Below are 17,270 nucleotides of genomic sequence, written 5' to 3' on the forward strand. Positions count from 1 at the left end.
GTCTTCATATTAACATTAGTTAGTGTGTTAGTTATCAGCCAAGTCTTCATATTAACATTAGTTAGTGTGTTAGTTATCAGCCAAGTCTTCATATTAACATTAGTTAGTTTTAGTTATCAGCCAAGTCTTCATATTAACATTAGTGTGTTAGTTATCAGCCAAGTCTTCCTATTAACATATTAACATTATTAACATTAGTTAGTGTGTTAGTTATCAGCCAAGTCTTCCTATTAACATTAGTTATCAGCCAAGTCTTCATATTAACATTAGTTAGTGTGTTAGTTATCAGCCAAGTCTTCATATTAACATTAGTGTGTTAGTTATCAGCCAAGTCTTCCTATTAACATTAGTTAGTGTGTTAGTTATCAGCCAAGTCTTCCTATTAACATTAGTTAGTGTGTTAGTTATCAGCCAAGTCTTCAAACATTAGTCTTATCAGCCAAGTCTTCATATTAACATTAGTTAGTGTGTTAGTTATCAGCCAAGTCTTCATATTAACATTAGTTAGTGTGTTAGTTATCAGCCAAGTCTTCCTATTAACATTAGTTAGTGTTAGTTATCAGCCAAGTCTTCATTAACATTAACATTAGTTGTGTTAGTTATCAGTCTTCCTATTAACATTAGTGTGTGTTAGTTATCAGCCAAGTCTTCCTATTAACATTAGTTAGTGTGTTAGTTATCAGCCAAGTCTTCATATTAACATTAGTTAGTGTGTTAGTTATCAGCCAAGTCTTCCTATTAACATTAGTTAGTGTGTTAGTTATCAGCCAAGTCTTCCTATTAACATTAGTTAGTGTTCATATTATCAGCCAAGTCTTCATATTAACATTAGTTAGTGTGTTAGTTATCAGCCAAGTCTTCTATTAACATTAGTTAGTTATCAGTGTTGTTTAGTTATCAGCCAAGTCTTCCTATTAACATTAGTTAGTGTTAGTTATCAGCCAAGTCTTCATATTAACATTAGTTAGTGTGTTAGTTATCAGCCAAGTCTTCATATTAACATTAGTTAGTGTGTTAGTTATCAGCCAAGTCTTCCTATTAACATTAAGTTATCATCTTCCTATTAACATTAGTTAGTGTGTTAGTTATCAGCCAAGTCTTCCTATTAACATTAGTTAGTGTGTTAGTTATCAGCCAAGTCTTCCTATTAACATTAGTTAGTGTGTTAGTTATCAGCCAAAGTCTTCATATTAACATTAGTGTTGTTAGTTATCAGCCAAGTCTTCATATTAACATTAGTGTTGTTAGTTATCAGCCAAGTCTTCCTATTAACATTAGTATGTTAGTTATCAGCCAAGTCTTCATATTAACATTAGTTAGTGTTAGTTATCAGCCAAGTCTTCATATTAACATTAGTGTGTTAGTTATCAGCCAAGTCTTCATATTAACATTAGTGTGTTAGTTATCAGCCAAGTCTTCATATTAACATTAGTTAGTGTGTTAGTTATCAGCCTTCCTATTAACATTAGTCTTTCATATTAACATTAGTTAGTGTGTTAGTTATCAGCCAAGTCTTCATATTAACATTAGTTGTTTAGTTATCAGCCAAGTCTTCAGTTCTTCCTATTAACATTAGTTAGTGTTTAGTTATCAGCCAAGTCTTCATATTAACATTAGTTAGTGTGTTAGTTATCAGTCTTCATTATTAGTTATCATTTCATATTAACATTAGTTAGTTAGTTATCAGCCAAGTCTTCATATTAACATTAGTGTGTTAGTTATCAGCCAAGTCTTCATATTAACATTAGTTAGTTATCAGCCAACATTAGTCTTCATCAGCCAAGTCTTCATATTAACATTAGTTAGTGTGTTAGTTATCAGCCAAGTCTTCCTATTAACATTAGTTAGTGTGTTAGTTATCAGCCAAGTCTTCATATTAACATTAGTTAGTAATCATTTCCTATTAACATTAGTGTGTTAGTTATCAGCCAAGTCTTCATATTAACATTAGTTAGTGTGTTAGTTATCAGCCAAGTCTTCATATTAACATTAGTTAGTGTGTTAGTTATCAGCCAAGTTGCCTTTTTTTCTTTCTCTCTCAAACAGAAAACCGTAGGGAACATTGGATGTGTCATTAGTTAGACCTTAAGGAGGCACTGGAGGCAGGGTACATAACTGTTTAGTGTAGGACGACATCCATCAGGCCCCCGCATGCAGAAAACCCCAGTGACCTCTGACCCCAAGCCCTGCACACGTCCAGGACCATGTTCATTAGGCACCAAATGGAAGAAAATGGGCTGAAACAGGCAGGGACTTCCTGGACTTGTCCAGTAAGAAATCATTGTTCTAGTTTTCCATTACAAAATGTTTTGCTATTTTCTTCTCTAATGAATACATCCCAAGCCTCTTCTCCCCAACTGCCCCGCCCGACCCCTGCCTCTCCTGGGGAGAAGGGAGCTATAGTTAGGGTCCTTTCTCCATCCTCTGCTCCCTGACAGGTTCTGCGAGTTACTGCCTTTTTAAAGCAAAGTAAAGAGCAGAGATGAAAAACACGCAGGACGGGACCTCAATCCTCACCTGGCCACAGAGGCCCGTCGCAAGGCCCCAAGAGCGGGTGATTTAGCGCCCCAGGAGAGAGGACCTAGGCATGTGTGGTGCCCCCTCCTGTCATAAAGGAAATAGTAACTGTGCTGGAAGGTATTTCCATCGTGTGTGTGTGTGCGCGGTTGAGTAGGGTGTGCCAGAGTGGAGGGAGCTCTGGGTTTATGGAAGGGGCGCAGAGGGAGAGAGGGGAGTTTATGAGTAGAAGTGGAATGGTTTCATGTGTAGTTGAACTTGGACACTAGGCAGGGGCCTTTTCATCAGCGGGGGTTAACATAACTCATTTTTTAACACTTCCTGCCTTTGAGGTACAGTATGTGCTGTGGCAAATGTTGGTGTACTTCCCTTGTCCTCTCCTGCTCTCTTGGACACTTTCTCTGTCACATACAGACATTCAGTGATAATATAGAATCGGCTTTCTATTTCGCAACAAAGCCTCCTTCTCTCACGCCGCCAAATATACCCAAGTAAAACTGACTATCCTACCGATCCTCGACTTCGGCAATGTCATCTACAAAATAGCTTCCAATACTCTACTCAGCAAACTGAATGCAGTCTATCACAGTGCCATCCGTTTTGTTACTAAAGCCCCTTATGCCACCCACCACTGCGACTTGTATGCTCTAGTTGGCTGGCCCTCGCTACATATTCGTCGCCAGACCCACTGGCTCCAGGTCATCAAATAGTCTATGCTAGGTAAAGCCCCGCCTTATCTCAGCTCACTGGTCACAATAACACCCACCTGTAGCACGCGTTCCAGCAGGTATATCTCACTGGTCATCCCCAAATCCAACACCTCCTTTGGCCGCCTTGTAGTTCTCTGTTGCCAATGACTGGAACAAATTGCAAAAATCGCTGAAGCTGTATATTTCCTTCACCAACTTTAAACATCAGCTATCTGAGCAGCTGTACATAGTCCATCAGTAAATAGCCCACCCAATCTACCTACCTCATCCCCATATTGTTTTTATTTGCTTTTCTGGTCTTTTGCACTCCAGTATCTCTACTTGCACATCATCATCTGCTCATCTATCACTCCAGTGTTAATCTGCTAAATTGTAATTACTTCGCTACTATGGCATATTTATTGCCTCACCTCCTCAGCCATTTGCGCACACTGTATATAAACTTCCTTTTTTTTATTGTGTTATTGACTGTGTATTTGTTTATTCCATGTGTTAATCTGCGTTGTTGTTTGTGTCGCACTGCTTTGCTTTATCTTGGCCAGGTTGCAGTTGCAGTAAATGAGAACTTGGTCTCAACTGGCCTACCTGGTTAAATAAATAAAACATCTGGTTGGGTTCTCTGAGACAGAGCAAGAGCCCTGGGTGCTTTGTGTTCATTTGTCGCCAAACATTAAAAATATATATATTTTTGATTAAAACAGGGAAGGACAACCTGAACTTGTGCAATAAGAAATGCTAATTTTAGGTTCCTGTAGCAAAACATTTAAAAATGTTTCCATAAGGAACCTTTTAGTAGACCAAGCAAGATCAAAACCTACAGAGACAGGCTGTCGTGTGACTCTGTCTGACACACAGAGTGAGGGTCATTTTCCCCTGTTTGTATTCCCAGTGACCAGAAAGGAGTTCGCCCATCAGTCAGTCAGTGATGGCCCGTGCTCAGACCAGAATTACTCTTAACATGATGATAGTCCTTAGGAAGGCTGCTGCTGGCAGGCTTCCTAAGGAGGGGCGGAGAGAGAGGGAGAGAGACAGAGAGATCAACAGAGAAGAAAGAGAAAAGCGAAAGGCAGAAAAAGAAAGGGAAAACAGAGTGGAGGAGAAATGTGACACTAGATGAGAGCGTCTGGGGGTTCAGGCTTCTCTGAGTTGACTTGAGACCTGGGGTGTAATTTAACTCAATGGGCCCTTCAATCTCTCCAATACCCTTTATTTAAGCAAATAGGCCCTGCCAACGTGTGTTCAATTGAGGCCGGGCTCACCCAAATGGGTGAACATGGGGGTGCGCTACGTCAGATGAAGGGAGACCGTGACCATCCATTCGTCACCCAGCGAGCAGCACTCATCATAACAGTCCTGGGGTGTGTTCATTAGGCACTAAATGGAAGAAAGCGGAGCGACTGAAAACGCTCAGTTTTGTTTTCCGTTGCATAACGTTTTGCTATGGTGTGCTCTAATACACACTACCCAGATGTAGGGGCCAAGAGAAGCATAATTCCATCAAGGGCTGTAACAGACTGAATTTAAACACAGCAGTTCACCTTTCCAAACCTGTTCCATCAATCCTACTCCAAAAAGAGAAACAGTTCCTATCCCATTCCTCTCTCACTACCTCTGTCTTCATGTACTGAACAGCTTCTTTCACTTTCTCCCCATGCTGTTGTCTGCAGCAACAGTTATGACCTCTCTATGGAGTCTTGTAGCTTCTACAGCAACAGGTATGACCTTTCTATGGAGTCTTGTAGCTTCTACAGCAGCAGGTATGACCTTTCTATGGAGTCTTGTAGCTTCTACAGCAACAGGTATGACCTTTCTATGGAGTCTTGTAGCTTCTACAGCAACAGGTATGACCTCTCTATGGAGTCTTGTAGCTTCTACAGCAGCAGGTATGACCTCTCTATGGAGTCTTGTAGCTTCTACAGCAGCAGGTATGACCTCTCTTGTAGCTTCTACAGCAACAGGTATGACCTCTTGTAGCTTCTACTTGTAGCACAGCAACAGGTATGACCTGGAGTCTTGTAGCTTCTACAGCAGCAGGTATGACATCTCTATGGAGTCTTGTAGCTTCTACAGCAACAGGTATGACCTCTCTATGGAGTCTTGTAGCTTCTACAGCAGCAGGTATGACCTCTCTATGGAGTCTTGTAGCTTCTACAGCAACAGGTATGACCTTCTATGGAGTCTTGTAGCTTCTACAGCAGCAGGTATGACATCTCTATGGAGTCTTGTAGCTTCTACAGCAACAGGTATGACCTCTCTATGGAGTCTTGTAGCTTCTACAGCAACAGGTATGACCTTTCTATGGAGTCTTGTAGGTATGACCTCTCTATGGAGTCTTGTAGCTTCTACAGCAGCAGGTATGACCTCTCTATGGAGTCTTGTAGCTTCTACAGCAGCAGGTATGACCTCTCTATGGAGTCGTATAGCTTCTGTTAATGTGGGTTTTTCACATTATGGGTTCAAAACAGTGAGCAGATATTCCCCTTTCTCTTCATATTGGATATACTTTTTATCCAGCTCCAGGTATTTTTCTATGGAGTCTTGTAGCTTCTACACACAGGTATGACCTTTCACACAGGAGTCTTGTAGCTTCTACAGCAACAGGTATGACCTTTCTATGGAGTCTTGTATTATCAGTGTGTATGACCTTTCTATGGAGTCTTGTAGCTTCTCCTCCTGATGTCACACAGTCTGGACTGTCAGTCACTGGAGATTGACACTGTGTTTTTGTGGGGAGCTGCCATGGACAACTGGAAAGGGTGAGGATTGGCTTGGATATACTTTTTATCCAGTGCATGTATGATAAAGCTATTATTAGCAGGGTTGAACTCCTTATGTCACAGTCTGGACTGTCAGTCACTGGAGATTGACACTGTGTTTTTGTGGGGAGCTGCCAGAATGATTTTCTGTGTCTATGCCGCTTTGATTAAACAGCTTGAGAATGATTTTCGTTCTATGCCGCTTTGATTAAACAGCTGCAGTCTCTGCGCGCACACACACACACTTGTGTTTGTGTTAGGGAGAGTGTGGTCACCCCATCTGTGTGTTTATGAGAGAGTGGATCATGTGTGTGTGTGTTTAAAGCCAATAGGTTATTGTCAGGAGGTTATGAGGGTCTGTTTGAGTGTGTCTATTTATACTAGAGGGCACATCTGCATGGGACTGACACTCATCCAGCTGTTTGCAGCCAGATAGTTTCCCCTCCGGCAGATGATTTTGTTTGTTGTTAGAACACTGAATAGTTCTCTGTAGACAAGGGTGGTGTGTACGGGTGTGTGTGTGTGTGTGTAGTGTGTTAAGGTCAGTAAGGGCAGCCAGTCTCTAGAGGCGATGGTTGATGATCTGTCCACCCTGCCTTGTCTGCTGTGTTTTCCCTGCTGTGTGTGTGTTGGTCTGTGTGTTGTTGGGACAGGGCCTGCCACTGTGGTCTCTGAGCCCTGGCTTCAGCCTGGGTCACAGAGGCCCAATGCCATAGCTTTAGGCTACACTAACCTGTGGGTGGGCTGTCACCACACACACACACACACACACACACACACACACACACACACACACACACACACACACACACACACACACACACACACACACACAGCGCTTTAGAATTAGGAAAACCCCTGTTTGTTATTCCAAGTAGTAAACGGCAAATAAATCCATCATCCATAGTGTGGACTGCTGGTGGAAAACACACACACACACACACTTTGAACTGGGTCTTTGAAGGCAAGGCCAGGGGAACCCCTTCCTCTCAACAATCACTTTTTTCAACTTTGATTTCAGCTGTGTGTGTGTGTGTGTGTGTGTGTGTGTGTGTGTGTGTGTGTGTGTGTGTGTGTGTGTGTGTGTGTGTGTGTGTGTGTGTGTGTGTGTGTGTGTCTCACAGAAAGGTTAATGCCGGTCTGCCTGTTTTCTGGTTGTGTGTGTCTGTTGGCTGTGTGTGTGTGTTTATGCTTTTCACTGTGTAAGTGCACAAAAACCTGAGTCCTTGTATCAGTCAGTGTCATTGCCCTGATTCTTTCTGACATGTGTTGATGTCTTGGTGGGGGTTGTGTTTGGTCTGAGGGTTATTACAGTTGTTACCTGTTATTATGCTGTATGTTTCTGTCAGTGTTTCACTGATATCTGAGCCCTGTGTCATATTGAGTCACACACACACACACACACACACACACACACACACACACACACACACACACACACACACACACACACACACACACACACCACACCAGGACAGGAGTGTCCCCGGCCACAGCCGGTTCCCATTACACCCCATTTCCTCGCAATCACAGAGGATCCCCTCTCTGATTGTCTGGCCTGATTACTGCCGTATGCTGAGGGCCAGTGGGGGTGAATTGAAGGGGGGTAGGGTAAAGGGGGGTTGGGGGGACACAATAGGGCAAGGACGGATCACTGAATTACTGCTCTATGATTCATAAAGTAGGACTGCTGATATAGAATCAGTTTTTCCATTTAGATCATAATGACTACCATTATATGGACAGGTAGGGCCTGATCCTAGATCAGCATCTCCTACTCTGAGATGTTCTATGGAAAAGGGCTGAGGATCAGTCAGATCTGATACATATACAGGGCCCAGAGTTTTACCGGTTCAGACCACATGGTCAGGAACACCTTGTGGCTCCAGTTACATAGTCTGCCGTAACTCCTGGCTCCTGTGATATAGTCAGAGAAAGTTTGAATCCTAAGCAACCTGCATTCACATTGTTTGCAGTACAATAGACCAACATAGCTACTGTAGTAGATCAAAGCTATGTGCTGGAAAACCTTGGTAGAGCATGGATGGAGTAGGCATTGTGGCGCTCATGTGAATTTCCTATCTTTTTTGGCTTCAGACCAATCCCTCTACTTCTCACTTAAAACATATTTTTTTTGTTTTTAATACACTCCGAGGAAAGTTTATTAGGTACACCCATCTAGTACCGGGTCGGAACTCCCTTTGCCTCCAGAACAGCCTGAATTCTTTGGGGAATGGAATCATTGCTCAATTGGTATCAAGGGACCTAACATGTGCCAGGAAAACATTCCCCACACCACCTCTACCAGCCTGTACCGTTGACACCAGGCAGGATGGACTCATGCTGCTTCCGCCAAATCCTGACTCCACTATCAGCATGATGCAACAGTAACCGGGGTTTGTCGGCCAGGCAGTGTTTCTCCACTCCTCAGTTGTCCAGTGTTGGTGATCATGTGCCCACTGGAGCCGTTTCTTCATGTTTTAGCTGACAGGAGAGGAACCCTGTGTGGATGTCTGCTGTAATAGCCCATCTGTGACAAGGACTGATGAGTTGTACTGCCGTTATTATTGTACTGCGCCGTGAAAAGCCCAGTAGGCCGGACGTTTCTGAAATACTGGAACCGGGGCACGCCTTGCACCGCTGATCATACCACGCTCAGTCGCTTAGGCCCTGGTTTTGCCCACTGAATGACTCGATGCCTGTCGGCCTGTTTTATACAGCAAGCCACAGCCACGTGACTCATTGTCTGTAGGAGTGAACCATTTTTGTGAACGGAGTGTTGTACCTAATAAACTGTCCAGTGAGTGTATTGGTGTATGCTGAAAAGAAATCATCAGTCATTTCATGGACTATGGGTTAGTTATTTCAAGATTTTATAGTGGTTCACTGTAATCATGATTGGCTTCTACAAATACCAGGAGAATGCTGTGTTGCACTGTTTAAGACCATGCTAACATTTTCTGGTGTTGTTCAGTTCCATATGCCTGTCAAGATTTAGAAGAGTAAGAAAGGGACCAATCAGTTTGGGCTTCTGATTCAAATCTAAAGATCTGTCAACATTGTCTTGTAGCGTTGATTTAAGTACTTTTATGTGTATTGGGGTTACTTGGAAAATGACATCTTTCCTCTTTTTTGTTTTCTAGGACAAAAAGCTGCGAGTCTTTGACCCAAGAGCCCAGCTGAAACCTGTTCAGGTAAGTCACTCTACTGGACTCCACATCTCCTCTAACCCACAAGAACTAACCAGAAGCATCATTCATTGCCATCCATCCAGTGAATGTATGCTGCTTGACAGAGCTCATAGAATGAATGGGTAGATTAACAGAGGACAGGGGTGATACATTCTGTATGACTGTGACCTGGCTCTCTGTGACTTTGTCCTGGAGGTCAGCGGAGGTCAGCCTGCCGGACCAGGTATCAGCGGGTTAAAGCGTGTTACTCTGTGTTTCTCTGTGTAACACTTCACAAGATGGAGAACTACAGGCACGGTCAGCTCTCCATCTCCTCTGTGTTGATTTATAATGGCCGACCTCCTTACCCTTCCCTCTGGAAGCTGCCCTGTCAGTCTGCCTTGCCACACGCTGTGGTGGGATGGTGTCGGGTGAACTTGCCCCTACATGCTGGTCTTTGCTCAGTTGTGCATTTTCTTCACTTATGGTTAAGATTAGGATTGGTTGAGGGGAAGCTGATCCCAAATCTGTACCTAGGGGAAAGATGACCTAGTCCCACTGAAAAACATGGTGGCTTTGGCCCAAAGCTCTCACCACTGTCCCTTCTCCTGATTTATCTAAGTATTGATTCATTAGGACTGTACACAAGTTAGTTTCCCGTGGGAACCAAGGGAAACATTAGGAATGGTGTTGTTGGTGTGACCTTGAACCTCTGTGACCACTGGTTACTTCCTTACTGCGATTTATCAGAGTTGTTGACGATGGCAACCCAGTCCCAGCTTTTGGCCAATCAACCCTGAGCAAGGCAGTTAACCCACTGTTCCCCGGGCGCGGGAGACGTGGATATCGATTAAGGCAGCCCCCCTCACCTCTGATTCAGAGGGGTTGAGTTATGTGGAAGACACATTTCAGTTGAAAGCATTCAGTTGTACTACTGACTAGGTACCCCCCTTTCCTTTCCAATGGTACTCCATCACAACCAGCAGGAATGAGGAGGGGGCACACGCAAACCCTCCTGTATGTGAGTGTGTAACATTGAGAAATTATTCTCTCACTTTTTGGCAGCAGACATCAAGGGGAACTCCCAGAGAGATTTCATTAGTGTTATAGTCCCTGTGTTAGTCTCCCTCTGTCATCTGTAAATAGAGATGTCATTAGTCCCTGTGTTAGTCTCCCTCTGTCATCTGTAAATAGAGATGTCATTAGTGTTATAGTCCCTGTGTTAGTCTCCCTCTGTCATCTGTAAATAGAGATGTCCTTAGTGTTATAGTCCCTGTGTTAGTCTCCCTCTGTCATCTGTAAATAGAGATGTCCTTAGTGTTATAGTCCCTGTGTTAGTCTCCCTCTGTCATCTGTAAACAGAGACTGGCTGGAAAAACAATACATGCTCTAGCCAGCAGATTAAATATTACACACCGCTCAGCACCCACCGCCCGGGTGTAAATACCTGGAGGACAGCTCACTGCCAAAGAGGGTGTGTGTGTGTGTGTGTGTGTGTGTGTGTGTGTGTGTGTGCTATGACACCTTTGTAAAAGGTTGACTGTTTCACAGGCCTCTGTGCCGACTGACATCATGCGCCTTGTCTTAAAGGAAGTTGAGAAAAGTTCCATATAGATTATTCTGTACGTGGCCTTGGGCATCGTGTACATGAGTCTCTGTGTGTGTGTCTATTTACTGTGAGCGTGTTTGCTGAATCAATGTGAGAGAGGATAACTGGCTCCAGTCCAAGTGTTTGAACTCTCCAGTACAATATTTACCTCAGGTGTGTCAATCTGTCAGACACTGGAGAACCTTTGTGACGACATCTCCTGCTTTTAACCAACAGGACAGCACTCCCATGTAAGTGTACTTCAGGTTGTGGATGCGTTTGGCGATGGAACCATTGTTAGAAATGAACTGCTACTCAAATGACTGAATTCCTTAGGTCTCTCGATGCATTTGGATAAAGAACATTGTGAAACTGAAGTAAAACCTGCTGGAATGTGTTCAGTTTGCTCATTTAAGGGTTCTTGCTCATTAGCTTGGATCGGAATAAGACTTTGTGAAGGGTCCACATGTCTGGAACTCATGACCCAGGGCTTTGGTAACACACACACAGCACACACACACACACACACACACACACACACACTTACACTCTCATATTCATCAAGAGGACCTGATAAGTGTGCAATAGTTAAACCAGAAAGCCCCATCATCTCAGCCCCCTTGCCAGGTTTCAGATGTCTCTCTGGAGAACGTGAGAAGGAGCGCCACTCCCATTAACACCATGCTGGGTGGTAGAGTAGACTTTAACGAGCAGAGCAGTGGTTCATCCTAACATCCTAACACACGGCTGGTGTTCCAAATGGCCTCCTATTCTCTTTATAGTGCACTACTTCTGACCAGGGCCCATAGTGCTCAGGTCAAAAGTTGTGCACTATGTAGGAGAAAGGGTGGCATTTGGGACAGACAGAAACACAATGAGGCTGGTAATTGGACCGGATCGAGGGTGTGAATCTAATGTATACATGGGTCTCAGAGTACTGTTAAACACAGTATTACACATAGCATTACATTTCAGTTAACACTGGGGATCTGACAGACATTCACTGCATCACAATGAAATCTGGGGGAAACCGACGGCGATTTGGTTTTAGATGTCTTTGTGATGATGTCTTTGTGATGCCCCCAGATGTCTTTGATGCCCCCAGATGTCTTTGTGATGCCCCCAGATGTCTTTGTGATGCCCCCAGATGTCTTTGTGATGCCCCCAGATTGATTGTTTGTTTATGTCAAACTTAAAGGGGTACTGATATTAACAGTTTTGATATTTTAAATGAATGATACTCATTGGTTGTTGAAGGATATCCCTTATGCATGCTGTCCAAAGCTCCATCCATGATTTTAAGTGGTAACATTTCTCCAGCCCCATCTCTGAGGCTTATATCAAGTCAAGTGGTGGGGCTCCTGTTTTGTTGTTTTTAAATGATAGAGTGGGTCTTTTAAGATGCATTCCACTAGGGTTTCTGTCTTGTCTTCTGCTCCCACAATGCATTGTAACAACTCTGTCTGTTCTGTCATGATTTGATGGAAGCGAATTGCCGGCGAGGCCACAATATAAACAGTACCGGTCTCAAAACGGTCTCAACTTTGTCTCAGTATATGTTGCTAACCTCATAGATAACTCAGTTTTTTTCTTCATGACTGAGCCATTGTTTCCTCATCAACTGAGGCCACGGAACACTGCACCACAATCTTCTGTCGGAGGAAAGCCTCCCTGGTTCAAACGCTTTCAAATCAAATTGTCATGAGGCGAATACAACAGGTGTAGATTTTACCATGAAATGCTTACTTACGAGCCCTTTTCCAACAATGTGAAGTAAAAAGTGTTTTCTATTTGTTCATGTTCTAACACAATAAATAACAATAACGAGGCTCTATACAAATTTTTGCTCTAGCCCGCCTGGAGTGCAAAATGGCCATGGTTTATACTTTTGGGACTGGTCTATTGGCCCATTAAGTCAGACCAGCTCAATCTAGCACATAATCTAGTATTTGAAATGATTTCCAGTAGTATTTGAACCCAGGTCTGGAGGAAAGCTGGTAACTATTAAAGAGAGGATCTCCTCTAAAGGAGGTGAGAAGTGATGAAGTGTTTTGACTTCACTAAACAAATCATCGTTCAGCAGGCGTTCAGTGCAGCAGTACCATCCAGGGCTATATCTTGGAGCCTGTCCTGATTCCACCCCGAGCCAAACCTGGGTGAAGTGGTTGTTAGAGGAGTTTGCTTGCTAAAGCACTGTTGACTGGACTAGCTTTCATTCAGTACAGTACCATCCAGGGACATATGGAGCAGATTTTTGACGTGTCCTGTTCAACCCTAGCCTGGACGCCAAACTAATGCTATGTTCATTTGGCATGACAATGACCATATGAGCTTGCAAGATGGCAGAAACAGATCTGGGACCAGGCTAGTTCAACCGTAGCCGAGATGCCAAACTTGGGTGTGATTCAGCCTACTCTTTCTGAAGCTTGAACCTTCGTTACAGCAGTTTGTTTGCTTAAGCATAACGATATGGGGCAACCATGCTACATGTAGCTTCCACCCAGCTTGTAGCTACAGTATACCACCATCTCTCTGGTTCCCACTGTGGCCAAGCTGCCAAGTCAAAATGTGCTTTATCGGGAAAATGTATGAAATGGAAAATGTGTGTTTTGCTCTTAATTTAGGGGTAGGTTAAGGTTAGGATGGACATGATTATGTTCCCTTATAGGCAGGTGGGGTAAATATATAGACAGTAATTGTAGCTGTGATTTTTGCTGTATTTATGGGGAAAGAGAGCTTGCTGGGTAATTTAAGCTTTGGACATGAAGAGCCGTATTCCAACTGCATGTGTGTGCATCCACGCACGCATGCTGCACACAGTGTACATTTAGATAGCTGGCACAGGGTGTGTGTGTGTGTGTCGTTCTCAGAATATCTCACAGCTGAAACGTGTCGTTTTGATCTTTGGATGTTTTCCACTTCGTCCCTTTCAGATAATTTTTGTGAACTCAGTGCAGTTTGCTTCATTTTTTGTGCAGTGTGAAGACTCCAGAGGAACTCAGACCCCTCCAAGAGCCCATGAAGAGAACACAACTGAGGCCATCTCGAGATGTGGTCTGAGTTGTTATTATTCTCGCACCACACACTAGATCATGGCTTCCCAAACTCGGTCCTGTAGGCTAAGAGAGATCTTTAAGCTGTTTATTTGATTGTGGGGGTTTGAATGGTGTGAGAAGACCACAACATATTTGGTGAGAATCACTCAAATCAATTCTAGCTCTTATATAAGGGGCAGTAGCCTGCATTGGGTGTACAATTTTCAATTACAGCATGATTTAATCTGCAGTTATTCTTCTGCTATTAATTCTGTTACCGATAATATTTTCATGTTTAATTGTATCGTCTGATTACAATTATTATGTCATGAATGCAATCTATTAGCTTCCAAAATGTAAGTCCGATAACAACATGTTCTGATTAAATGGCTTGTCCTGCAATTTGTAAAAAAGTATATTGAGTGAATGTTGGAAAAAGATCTTGGTTCCCTTCTAAACATAGAAATGTGAACCCAAAGAGGACTGAGTCACTTTAAAGAGGACTGAGATTGGTTCTTTTAAAGATGATTCTATGTGAAAACACCCTTATTTTACATTTGACTACCTTTCAGTGCTTGTTACTGTCCCCTTTTTTAGTTTTCTTATAGAAACACCTGATATTTATCTGTCTCTCCCCATGGCTCTGTACTTTCCCTAATCATCCCCAAAATGTCTGTCTCCCTTCCTAGAGGCATCTACTGACCTCCCTCGCGAGGCCTCTTCCCTGCCCATACTTAGTGTGGTGCACGTGCCTGTGTTTGTGTCCCATCCGTGTGTGTGTTGTAATTACAGAGCTGAAAATACTCCTCATACCTTTGGGCCAGAGCTGCAGAATGGGAGGCTGTGGTCCCTGGCAGGGAAGAGGAGGGAGACAGGAAGGGGAATGGTTTCTCTGGATTCTTGGAGGACAGATTCCTCCATTTGGGCTTCTGCTGTTTTGGTGAAATTAGAGAGGGCCTGGAATGGGTTTTGGAGAAGAGCGAGGGAGAGAGTGAGTAGGGCAAAGGAGTGAAAACACACCAGTCAACTGCATTACTGAGACCGGACACTCCCTTCTCTCTAACCTCTCTCCCCTGTAACTTTAAACATACATGCTGTGTGTGTGTGTCGGTGTGTGTGTGTGACTGCTCAGAATCTTATTTTTCATTACAGGAGGTGTGTGTGTGTGACTGCTCAGAATCTTATTTTTCATTACAGGAGGTGTGTGTGTGTGTGTGTGTGTGTGTGTGTGTGTGAGTGTGTGACTGCTCAGAATCGTATTTTTCATTATAGGGTGTGTGTGTGTGTGTGTGTGTGTGTGTGGGTATGTGGATCTCATGGTCATTCAGACTCACAATTGTCGTTACAAGAAGTCCACACTAGCAGTGGGCACGGTGGGCTTGCTTCCAGACGGTGTGGACTCTGGCAGCCATGACAATGAGGCTCTGTGGCTGACTGCTGCTACAGTAACTTATACAGTATTACTGTTTTGGGCCAGAGGGAAGAGCTGTGAAATAGAAGAGGTGGGGTATAGGGAGGGAGGGAGGGAGGGAGGCAGGGAGGGTGAAAATAGAGAGGCAGAGAGACCTAGAGGCGAACCAATAGATTTCACCGCTGGTTTTGTCCTCCTGTTGTTGTTGTCCCTTGATTATGATGTATTTTGGTATTTGTTTTTTCTTAGGATCCCCTTTAGCTGGTGTGAAAGCAGCAGCTACTCTTCCTGGGGTCAACACAGAACATGAGACATGAACATACAGAACATTCATAGACAAGAACAGCTCCATGACAGAACTACATAGCCTACACTTTAATACAGACACACAAACTATCCAGGTCAAACAGGGGAGAGCTGTTGTGAGGTGTTGCTTTATCTGTTGTTGAAACCAGGTTTGCTGTTCATTTGACCAATATGAGATGGAATGGAGTTCCATGCAATAATGGCTCTATATAATACTGTACGCTTTCTTGAATTTGTGTGTGTGTGTGTGTACTTCAGAGCTGTGTGTAAGTTGTCTATGCAAACAATTTGGAATTTTCAACACATTTGTTTCTTATAAAATAAGAAGTGATGCAGTCAGTCTCTCCTCAACTCTTAGCAAGAGAGACTGGCAGCATAGTATTGCTATTAGCTCTCTCTCTCTCTCTCTCTCTCTCTCTCTCTCTCTCTCTCTCTCTCTGTCTCTCTCTAAAATTACAATGAAGAGCTAGCTTTTCCACCTCTCCCACACAAACTTTACAAAATTCAAACTTAAAATGCTTTTCTTTAATTTTTAATTTTTCTTTATGCATGAATGCAATGGCTCACTGTTATTGGCATTTCCTCCCTAAGTTTGACGACTGCCAATGAAGTTATAATTTAAATAATTTGCAACATCAAATGGTTTTGTGATAAGTAAGCCATCTGATTGAGAATGACATTTTTAAAATTGAATTTGTCTTTGTGCCCATAATTTCATTTAAAGTACTCAAGTTTTTCCCCATCATTCTCTGTCATTGATCTTGGCTTCAGAGTACTGTGTCTTCTTCTTTTTGTTGAGTTTAGTCACATCGTTTCTCAATTGGCAGTAAGTCAGCCAGTTAGATGTGCAGCCGGACTTATTAGTCACTCCATTTCCCCATCTCTTTCAACCATACAGTTTTTCAATTCCTCATCAATCCATGGAGTCACTTTGTTAACAGGTGCATGTTTATCAATAATTGGAAGAAACAATTGTAATAAATTAATCAAGTGCAGCATCTGGAGATACTCTTATTCATCACAGTGTCCGGAAGCTTGGAGCTCTGTGCGTCCTTGTGGACTCTAATGGGAGAGTTGGAAGGTGCACCGGGAAGCCGGCCCGATCCAGTTGGAAAAACACTCCTCTTGGCCGCAAAGTAGCTCAGATCATACTGCAGATTCCCTAAGCAGTAGTTCTACTGCAGTATGCATAGATAGACGTGTGTATGCAGGCATCTGAGCATGTTCACATGCATGCACACACGGACGCAGGCATGAACACAGACTCTTATAGATTGATTTTGACTCGAATCTCCGGGTTAGACACATAGTAGACGCGTCAGAAATATTAAAAGGTCAAGAACAAAACTTTTAACTTCCACGTTTGAGAGAAATTCCCTTAAGTTCAACAGACCATACATATTTTTGTCTCTTTTAATGTGAATCTCCATCTTCAGCATGAGGGCGACGACTACAGTGGATACAGCGATAGTCTCTCCTGAGTACCAGCATTAAACCCTACTACAGAGACTGCAGTGATACAGTCCATCCTGAGTACCAGCATTAAACCCTACTACAGAGACTACAGCGATACAGTCCATCCTGAGTACCAGCATTAAACCCTACTACAGAGACTACAGTGATACAGTCCATCCTGAGTACCAGGCCAGCATTAAACCCTACTACAGAGACTACAGCGATACAGTCCATCCTGAGTACCAGCATTAAACCCTACTACAGAGACTACAGCGATACAGTCCGTCCTGAGTACCAGGCCAGCATTAAACCCTACTACAGA

At 43.2% G+C, this 17,270-nt stretch overlaps 1 protein-coding gene across 2 annotated transcripts in view; it reads left to right on the forward strand.

Annotated features, from left to right (window-relative positions):
* LOC135554667 (coronin-7-like) overlaps positions 1-15,721 on the forward strand; it is a 35,638-nt gene extending 19,917 nt beyond the window's left edge. The window contains exons 7-8 of one of the 2 annotated variants that reach the window (XM_064987083.1): positions 9,127-9,177; positions 13,720-14,178. In XM_064987083.1, the coding sequence (XP_064843155.1) occupies positions 9,127-9,177; positions 13,720-13,830 (162 nt within the window). In that variant the 3' untranslated portion in view covers positions 13,831-14,178. Of the gene's footprint in view, positions 1-9,126; positions 9,178-13,719; positions 14,179-15,436 lie in introns of those variants that run through there. The other variant, XM_064987084.1, reaches the window with a different exon arrangement.
* The last annotated feature ends 1,549 nt before the right edge of the window (positions 15,722-17,270 follow it).

The sequence above is a fragment of the Oncorhynchus masou genome, chromosome 14, assembly GCF_036934945.1.
Source record: "Oncorhynchus masou masou isolate Uvic2021 chromosome 14, UVic_Omas_1.1, whole genome shotgun sequence".
NCBI lineage: Eukaryota > Metazoa > Chordata > Actinopteri > Salmoniformes > Salmonidae > Oncorhynchus > Oncorhynchus masou.